The sequence below is a fragment of the Rhincodon typus genome, chromosome 7, assembly GCF_021869965.1.
Source record: "Rhincodon typus isolate 14 chromosome 7, sRhiTyp1.1, whole genome shotgun sequence".
Lineage (NCBI taxonomy): Eukaryota > Metazoa > Chordata > Chondrichthyes > Orectolobiformes > Rhincodontidae > Rhincodon > Rhincodon typus.
In genome coordinates, this window is record NC_063338.1 from 60,532,450 (window position 1) to 60,542,954 (window position 10,505).

At 39.5% G+C, this 10,505-nt stretch overlaps 1 protein-coding gene across 1 annotated transcript; it reads right to left on the reverse strand.

The window, feature by feature from the left end:
- Nucleotides 1-117: 117 nt before the first annotated feature.
- atp5f1b (ATP synthase F1 subunit beta) lies at nt 118-9,705 on the reverse strand. The gene is made up of 10 exons (XM_020526798.2): nt 9,546-9,705; nt 6,245-6,427; nt 5,898-6,072; nt 4,327-4,448; nt 3,353-3,537; nt 2,070-2,228; nt 1,859-1,981; nt 1,532-1,744; nt 586-787; nt 118-454 (listed from the first exon to the last, which is right to left on the reverse strand). Exons 1-10 carry the CDS (start codon nt 9,649-9,651, stop codon nt 357-359), a joined length of 1,566 nt encoding a protein of 521 aa, XP_020382387.2. The 5' UTR covers nt 9,652-9,705; the 3' UTR covers nt 118-356.
- Between the last annotated feature and the right edge of the window lie 800 nt (nt 9,706-10,505).

The window sequence follows — 10,505 nt, forward strand, 5'->3', positions numbered from 1 at the left end:
TGGATTTTAAACCTCAAAATCTTGATTACATTAAAGCTCATATTAAAGACAGACCCTACAAGGTTCAGGCCACAAACCATAAATTTATGTTAAAACAGGCTTGCAAATAAACATTTATGGAATTAACACCTGTCACTGTCAAGTTTATTGCATTTTGTGGTGCAGTTACAAACTTAAGATTCCATGTGGGCCACTTTCTCTAGACAGATTTGATATTCTGTGTTCAGACAACTTTTATTTTCTCATCTTTTGATTGTAGAAACATTAAATAACATTGTAATCTTTGTCAAGATGTCAATACATCTAAAAGATAATGCATACAAGCTACAATACAACCAGCCATTTCTGTTCGAATGTTAAGAGTGCTCTTCAGCCAACTTCTGGGCCTTGGCAACTGCTTCTTCAATAGGACCAACCATGTAGAAGGACTGCTCAGGCAAGTGGTCATATTCACCTGTTTAAAAAAGTGAGCCAATAAGTGAGAAAAAAAACAGAATTTCTATAGTGTATTTTGCAGAGTCTTCAACTACAACAACCTGAAAGCACTTTAAGTATAGGCTAGCAGGAAAGCTACAAATAACTTACCTTGAAGGATCATTTGAAAACCTTTGATTGTCTCCTTGAGAGGCACCAACTTTCCAAGATGACCAGTGAACACTTCAGCAACTTGGAAAGGCTGGGATAGGAATCGCTGGATCTTACGAGCACGAGCCACAGTCAGTCGGTCTTCTTCTGATAGTTCATCCATACCCAGAATGGCAATGATATCCTGCAAAGACTTATAATCCTAATGGGGGGGAACCAAGAAAGGATAACTCCACAACTGTGTCCCAATGCTTTTACCTAGATGTTTCAACTAGATGTTAGAGACGGTTTTTGTTTTCTCTAAAATGATAGAAAACTGAATGGAACATGCCCATTAGACAAGTTTTTAAGTGATGTAGTGTTCAACCAGTCAAAAAATAATTCAGATGATAGCTAATAGCAACTTCCCATGTCACTATTGAATCAATACTTTTTGCAGCAGAGCAAGTTATATTTAAGTTACTGTATAGAATATTTGCTAGATAGAAAGGAGGAAAAGGGAAGATTTTAGGTCAGATGTTAGCTATACAGTTGAAGTTTTTTTAAAAAACTGCAAGTGGAAATAAAGGTCAAGGAAAGCATTATCTCAGCTATTCTATACACCATTTGTTCAAAAGCCCCAATCTAACTGTGACCGTGGCCTAGGTTTTGTATCCACAATGAAACCCTCAAGCGGTATTGAAATAAATACCCTGACTCATTGCAGGAAACTTAACCCAGTGAATTAGTTCTGCCTTCAAGGACATCGATCTTTGGATAACACTACTTCAAAACCTTTTGTACAAAAATCTAGTTACATGCTTAGGATTTCAACATTTCAAACAATTAAAACAGACTACATACATTTGAGATTCACCTTTCAAGCTATTTTGCTATAGGTAGTAATCAAAACGTGTCATACCAGTGAAGCTTTAATCTTTATTCTTAAAGGAAAAACCATACAAACCTGTAGGATCTTCTGTACACCACGGGCAACTTCATAGTGTTCCTGCCCTACAATGTTGGGGTCCATTATACGGGAAGTAGAATCTAGTGGATCTACTGCTGGATATATACCCAATTCAGCAATTGCACGTGACAATACAGTTGTAGCATCCAAATGGGCAAAGGTTGTAGCAGGTGCAGGGTCAGTTAAATCATCAGCTGGCACATAAATAGCCTGAAACAATATCAATGCCTTAGTACAAAGCATAAATAGTACAAAAATTTACACTATCACATTCAGGAGAATCACTTTTACTATAACTGGGCCATTCAGTTGATGGCCACTTACTTGCACAGATGTAATTGATCCTTTTTTGGTGGTGGTGATTCGCTCTTGCATTGTACCCATGTCAGTGGCCAGAGTTGGTTGATAACCGACTGCAGAAGGAATACGCCCAAGCAAAGCAGATACCTAAAAATGGAGAAATTCAAAGATAACACTTAAAATATTACCAGTTTCAAAGTTGGTATTGCACTGAAGCATGCCTCAAAACATTTACCTCTGAACCAGCCTGTGTGAACCTAAAAATATTGTCAATGAAAAGCAGCACATCTTGGCCTTCTTGATCACGGAAATATTCAGCAACAGTTAATCCAGTCAATGCCACTCTAGCACGGGCACCAGGTGGCTCATTCATCTGACCATATACCAATGCTACCTAAGGAAAGATTGAAATCAAGTCAGAGGACAGAATTACCTACATCTACAGCAAAGCAGTTAAGAATCAGCTACAAAATGTAGACTGACATTTTTAAGAACAAAACTCCATATTTAATTGTTCAATGCCTGTGCCACAATATTAACTCCTATTCCTTTCTACTCGACTAGCCTCACCTTCAATATATTCAACTCAGTTATTCCACACAAATTGCTGTAAAAGCTCAGCAGGTCTGGCAGCACCTGCTGCGAAAAATTAGTTAATGTTTCAGGTCCAGTGACGAGTCTTTTCTGAAGAGAGGTTTTCAGCAGGATCACTTGACAAAGTGTTAAAGATTTCTCTCCACAGATGCTGCCAGACCTGCTGAGCTTTTCCAGCAATTTGGTATTGTTTTGATATATAGCATCCATTGTTCAGTTTTTATTCCACACAAGTCAGTTCCAAATTTGATGCAGTGCATAGTCTAATTTTTTTGGATTTATAAACAATCATCCATTCAAACCATTGTCTGTCATAGGTCTATAAAAGAAGCTTACCTAGTGCAATTCCCCTACTTTCCCCCCCCCACAAATAAGCCTCAAAATATAAGACAATGCATTCCAGATCACAACAATCTAAAGAGTTTTCATTCTGTCAGTCAATCATCTTCAATCTCTCCTAGTTCCTTGTCATTTTGCTAGAGAATTTCCTCTCATCTATTCTGAGAAAGTCCTCATTGTTTTGAAATGCCTCAGCAAATCAACTTCAAGGGGAGATTAATTCCAGCCTCCCCTATCCAAAAGTGACATTCATCCCTGGAGAACTTTTTCATCCTCCTGCATTGTCTTGTGCATCTTTAGACAGGATATGCTGAACTGGGTTTAAATAACTGATTGACACTTGTCTTAAAAGGTTTATTATTACTTCATTGCTTTTGTATTCCATACCCGCCAACCTCAGGATCTTCCATACTTTATTACCTGCTCAAAAACTGTCTATCTTCAATAACTGCAGAATCAACCACTAACATCTGAATAAGAGCTATGATTGGAAACCTGAACTCAATGGCAAGCTCAGTGGTTATATAACATTGAAAGTGTACATAAAGGTAACAGAAAAACCAAGTTATAATATTTAACACTTACCTTAGAGGTTGTATCTTTCAGATTGATGACACCAGATTCAATCATTTCATGGTACAAATCATTGCCTTCACGGGTGCGCTCACCTACTCCAGCAAATACAGAGTAGCCACCATGGGCCTTGGCAACATTGTTGATAAGTTCCATGATAAGTACGGTCTTACCAACACCAGCACCACCAAAGAGACCTAAACAGATTAACAGTAATCTTTAGCCCATTTTGTATCAGTGGTTTCTCTCAGAGCCGACTGAAGGAGATGATTGAGATGTATAAGATGAGGGACTAAGGGTAGATAGGAAGAATTTTCTTTGATTGATGAATCAATGACTGGGAGCACAAATTTAAAGGGGCAGAAGGTTTAGAGGAGGATGAGGGTTTTTTTTTTATTTCACCCAGATGTTGGGAAGCTGGAACTCTACTTGTAAAAAATATGGTAGAGGCAGAAACCTTCAACATTTCAGTATTCTGATATACACTGGGATGGCAAGGGACACAAGGCTATTGGCCAAGTTCAAGATTAGAATGGTTAGGTTGTTGTTTTGGCAGACACAAACGGGCCACAGGGCCTTTTCCTGTAGACCTGACTATGACAAGTCATAGTCATCTGCCTTGGTCAGAGTTGCTCATTTTTAATTTAGAATGAAATAATTGTAATCTGGTTAACAATTCATAAGTGTACTCTTTAGATTAATACGCTTTAGCTGTGCTTGCCACTATGATAAAGTTGTACAACTTCAAGTAAACCATAGCTTCAATTCAGCCAGGGCAAGTAGTTTATAATGAACTTTCATTAAGACAGTAATCTTACACCATGCACTTGCCTCTGATGCAAATATAATGTGCTCAAGTCTTCATGCTGCAGCCTAAAACTGTACTGAAGGCAAAGGATGAAAATGTTTCTTAAAATTAAAAAAGTACCAATACATAGTACAAGCATTTAATATAGGCCCACTCAAGTTGATTTTCAGTTACTTACCAATTTTGCCACCCTTGGCATAAGGGGCCAGTAGATCTACAACTTTGATGCCAGTCACCAAGATCTCTTGCTCAACACTCATTTCCACAAATTCAGGAGCTTCAGCATGAATTGCAGCATACCTGGTGCAAGTGAAACCCACAAACATATGCATCAACTATACATCTCAAATAGGATCACCAGATGACAACAGCTTCATCTGAAGTATTCTGCATTAGCCTGACCAATTCAATTTTTATTAAATTGCAAGTTTCTTGGACAGACCACTTTTCATCCCAAACTATATTTCAGTTTGGAGTATGGCTATTTCAGAGGACTTACAACTAGAAATTAGACAGATAATACATTCAAACTGATGTGTTCTTTATTACAGGTTGGAGGTTTAAGTTGCTTCTCACCATGTAGCAATTGTACAAATTGCAATCACCATAAAGACTGCACTCCAACCAGTTAGCTAGATTCATTTTCTCACATGTAGTCTTCCTACACATTTCCTCAGCACTGTCAAAATATTCAGATCATCCAATAGCTTGAAACCTTATGTTTGAACAAGTTAAACAAGTGGTGAACAGTACCTGAGAAGGCCCCAGCACAAAGTGAATTAACTCCCAGTGCACTGAATCAATAGAATTAAAGTAACAATACAATGCACACTAGAAAAAAACTCAAGTAATCCAAGTGCAATTATCAGTTATGAGGAACAAAACGTGTCATCTTAAGATATGTCTCTTATACCAGCTTCTCTTGCTATTTTCCTGCATCATCCAAATACAATAGCTGGTTATAGAACAGTTGCATGTGTCAAATACATTGTACTTCTGATAATGTTGTCAGTTTTCAATAGTCTGAAAGACTGGAGACAAAGGTGTATAGTGACAAAATGATTCTTCCAGAACTCAAGTATTAACTTGACACTTAATTCACAAAGCTTTTGGACTCTATATTCTCACATGCAGGGGTATAACCAAAATTCTCAATGCAAGATCAGTTTCAATGAAATATTAACCTAGTTAATAAAGCCAACACATTGGGGGAAACTAGTTTAGAATGCCTGATATTCAATTTGAAATTGCATGCTGCAATCAGATGTGAATCAGGTTGTGTAGATAGGATTAAGACAATTCCATTTCTACTTGCAATGATTGAAAGATGGGAAGTGAATTGTCAGTATTAGTTCAGTTATGGAATGAACAGTGGATATGCTGATTTATTATTCTTAGAATATTTTTTTCCACCAGGTGCTTGGGTTTCCTCCAACAGACCAAAGATGTCGAAACTAGGTGGATTGGCCATGCTGAATTGCCCAGTGTCCAGAAGTGCCCTATCCATGGAAAATGTAGGGGTACAGTAGAGAGATGGGTGTGGTAGGGATGCTCTTCAGAGGGTCCATGTAGACTTGTTGGGCTGAATTGCCTGTTTCCACACTATGGGGATTCTATGCTGTAAAAATATATTGGGAAAACAAATACCCAAATGTTTGGTCCTCTGATCTAAAAAGTTCACACTGAAGCTGCAATATAGAACTGCCCAAAGCAAAAAACTTTATACATATTAAATAGAATTACACTTACTGTTTGGTGGTGATTGGTCCCCTCTCATCAATGGGCGCACCAATGACATTCATGATTCTGCCAAGAGTTTCTGGCCCAACTGGAATCCTGATAGGAGCACCTGTGTCCAGTACTTCCTGCCCACGCACCAACCCTTCAGTACCATCCATTGCAATCGTACGTACAGTGTTTTCACCTATACAGGAAGGTTTCAGTTAGTCTCATAAGTAGAAAAGTTATACTTTTAATACTTGGCATTTCTCTCAGATTGTAGTTTGTCTACAGACATTTCAGTAGAACGAAAGTCTTTAGTGTCTCTTCATTGAATTCTCATGTAAAAGTACAGTTAAAAATCAAACTGCTCTTACCAAGATGCTGGGCAACTTCCAACACAAGCCTACTCTCACGGCCTGTCACATCTAGAGCATTCAGGATTGGAGGAAGCCCTTCATCAAACTGGACATCCACAACAGCACCAATGACTGCAACAATTCGACCTTTCGCTGCAGCTCCCTTGGCAGAAGGATTTGCTTGAGCAACATAGTTTCGTCCTACGTGGGAAATTAATATTCATGTTAAAGTTTGAAATACTTCTGCCATCTACTCCAGCCATAATGGATAGCAACATTATAGAAGCTAGAAGCAAACTATCATCTTGGGGATATGAAAAAGTTAATCCTAACATCTTGATTTCTGAATCAAGAAAATTGAACACAAGTTTAATAGCATTTAATGCAGAAATTAATGTTCATTATAAAAAGGAGTTGGAGATTGCATATACCATGAAAGATTCCCTCCACCTTGCCCTGTTAATCTGCCTTAATCACAAATTCAGGAAACTCCCCTATGATCAGAGGCCCAACTCCAGTTTAGACACAGTACCTTCCACAACATTATTTAATACAGTAAAATTTCAGATTTCTGAAGACCAGAATTAATTTGTCCTACAAGATTCAACCACTAGGAATTAGGACAAGATTCACTGAAATGTTAACAAGGATTTAGCTCCACTCTAGAACCTGAAAGTCCAAAAAAACTGCAGGGCAGTCAACAGTCAAAAATAATCTACACAAATCCATGTTGAATTGTTAATCAACAATTTTCAATGTGCTTTCAAATCTTGAATTCTAATTCCAATTAATTCATTAACAGATGAACTAGTCAGTGTCTTGTTTTTCTCACTTCTTGACTGCATTCTTTCTCCAAGTTTTGATCAAGCCTACATGAAATTTTGATAGCAATATTGCTGATTGGAATTCCAGATTCAATAAAAATCACATCATCATAGGGCTGCTCTCAGGTTTAAGCTGACAGGCACTATGCCTCAGGCAAAAGGCAAGTTTGAGAAGTTGGAGCTTCATGGTAACTTCAGCCAAAACAGAAAGTGAACACCATGGTCTTATCACACCACTAGCTAGTCAACTGAGCTAGCCAACCCTCCTCGTTGGTCCAACCCAATCTCAATCCACATTTCAGTTATCAATCTAGTAAACCTTCTTTGAATTGCCTCCAATGCATTTATATCCTTCATTTAATAAGGCCATATCTTCAGTGTTCAAGATGTGGTCTCACTAACATTTCATGAACATCTTATTGATGTTCAGTTCATCTTGTAAAAGGATAAGACCCTGTTATTGATTAGTGTTCCTACATATTGTGACCTGGGCAGCTCAACATGCAAGTCTCTCCGCATCTCAATTCTACAGCCATTCTATTGAGGTAATTTTTTTATTTTTCCTACCAGTGAACTTCATATTTCCCCACATTATACCCAGCCATATTTTTGTCCATTAACTCAAACTGTATAACCATCTACAACTAGGTCTTCATGACAGTTTCCTATCTATCCTGGATCATCTGCCAGTTTAGCTACCATGCCTTTGATTTAGCTAAGGGAAGCATAGATTTAAAAGTTGTTTAAAAAAAAAAAGTGTAAAGATCCCAGCACAGACTTCAGAACTACTTAAATAAGGCTTTTATTCCTTGGTACATACAAGTTAAAGGGATGATTGGTCTCATTTTCAGGACTGAAAAAGCAATAGGGAAGTTAGTTTTTTTTTCATGTGGGACAGGAGTGCAGTCTAATACAGACAACCTAACCCCAAAATCAGAGCCAAAGCATTTATCAGAAAAGTAAAGTAAAGAATCTCTTCTTCCAAAGCTACTGTCCCACAAAAAAAATGCTAATGCAGTTAGTTAATTTTACATGTGGCAGCTGGAGTTGCTAAAAGATCCTCCTTCATTGGCAGTCCCACAGGAAGGAGGATGACTTTTTAAGCCAATGTCCTAAGAATATAGAACAAGATTCGTGTTGACAGTGGGATACAAATCAGCCATAATCTCACTAAACAGTGAAACAGATGAACAGCCCATCCTGTTCCTAATGAAGCTTTAAATAAATCCATGAAAATCAGTATGAATTATTGATTTAAATGAATAAAATAGTTGCACAGTACTAACAAACATCATGAATTAGTCACAGGTGGAGGCTGACCACCACTATTGAGACCACCTTCAATAATCTTAGGAAACAAAGATTTTTAGTTCATTAACATTTATTTCAAGTGTTACTGGCAAAAAAAGTTACCCCTTTCACCAAATTGGAATTCTAACACAAAGGCAAACAGACAGCTTCTAGGTGCTACTGACTTTTAAAAGGGCTTTATATCAGATGGAAGCTACATTCATTCTATTGTGCATCTAAGTAAAGTTATCAAATTACTGCCACTGCCATTCATAATTGTTTACCCAGCACCTAACATCAGCCCAACTCACTAACTGCCATTTTCCTGATGGCATTGGTTGGAATTAATGCATGGCTTCCACCAAAGTTAGCCAGATTGCCTGTTACCATTGCCACACAGCATCACTAAGATTTTTTTCATAGATTTTAAAAACACTTTTATTCACACCACACCAACTTACAAGATAGCTATGGAAATACTGTACACCCAGTACTCAAATCACTAGGTTCCATTTTACCTTACCATCTTCACAGCCCCAAAATAAAAAGTTGACATTGTACAACATGGTATTGATATTGACCAACAATGGCACTTTATTTATCAAACATTCAATCTGCCACTTGTAGCAGGGGCAAGGTAATGGACAACACTGCAAATATTTAACCTGCAGCTACAAGGTGCATCAGGGCTGCCATCAACGTTCAAGGTGAAAAAGAGGTGAAGCTGAAGGGCATCCGTGTTGGAAAAGAAATGCAAACAGGCAGGACTTAATCAATAGAATATAAAACCAACCCACATCTACATGGAAATTAGATGCCTGCCCACCCGCCAAACCTCCGAATTAAGTGTGTGTGTGTGTGTGTGTGTGTGGGGGGGGGGGGAAGAATGGGGAAGGTGGAAGGACGGGCACAGGAGAAAGTAGCAATTCCAGGCCGTTAGGCCCCAGGCTTGAGCCCACAAGACGGAAAAAAGATCGAAGACAACACCGGCTGCCGAACGATAAGCTACTACTGCCGTCGCCGCCCTCGACTCACACACCAAGTCCGTATGGCGGGTTCGCAGAGCGAGGAAACACGGGTGCAGGTCGGGGCGGAGGTGGGGGAAACTGTGCATTGAGGTAAGTTCCAGGCCTCTGCCCGGATGTTCGGTAACTCGGCGCCAGCGAGAAACGTAGAGGCAGAGCACCGAAAGGCAGGATACCTACGTGAATAAAGCGCACCGGGTGCACCCGCTACCGGCGATATGGGGCTGACCACAGGCCGGAGCGCCTGTACCACGCCCCGGCTGCACCGTCCAACGGCTCCCAACATGGCGAACAGCGAACTGGACAAGGACAAGCCCCTGACGGTAGCTTTATATATAGATCATTGAGGGCACCAATGCGCATGTCCTTGAGCGGCGCGACGGTATAGCGGGACATGTAGTCCATCTAACGGAAATCTCTATAGAAACTGTCCCGATCTGAACTACAGCACCCACAATACCACACGGCTACGGGCTGCATGCCGGTCATTTGTTCTTGAGACTTTAGAAACGCGTTTTCCGCTGTGAGAGCTGTACAAGCAAACGCGCGGCTGAGCATGACAGAAAGCGAAGTGAACGTTTATATGGTTTGCTGAATTCAACAGCTCGATATCTCAGTCGAGATTTTCATAATTTTGTCTTACAAAGTTATCAGTTCAAACACTACTTCCGACATTGATTAGAAACTAAGGTCTGGAAGTCATCGTGTGGAATAATGATTACCTTACTCTGACCATTTCTTGCTGTATGTTTTAAGGTCACACTTGGTCCTGAAATGTGATTAGCCTAGCAGGGTAAAGTATCTCAAAAGCTTTGAGCAACAGGTGAAGCTAGCTAGTTCACGTGGCTACAAAAACAGGTATTACTGGAAAAGCTCAGCAGGTCTGGCAGCATCTGTGGAGAGAAATCAGAGTTAACATTTCGTGTTCAGTGACCGTTCTTCAGAACTGATGTTCACACGCTTATTATACAGTAGCTATATGTTGGTGTCAGTCACGCAGGGTGCGGCAGTTGAGCCAGAATCCATTTTTCTTGTCGTACAAATGAGTAATATGGTTTAGAGATAACAAGGAGTTGAGCTGGATGAACACAGCAGGCCAAGCAGCATCAGAGGAGCAGGCTGACGTTTTGGGCCTAGACC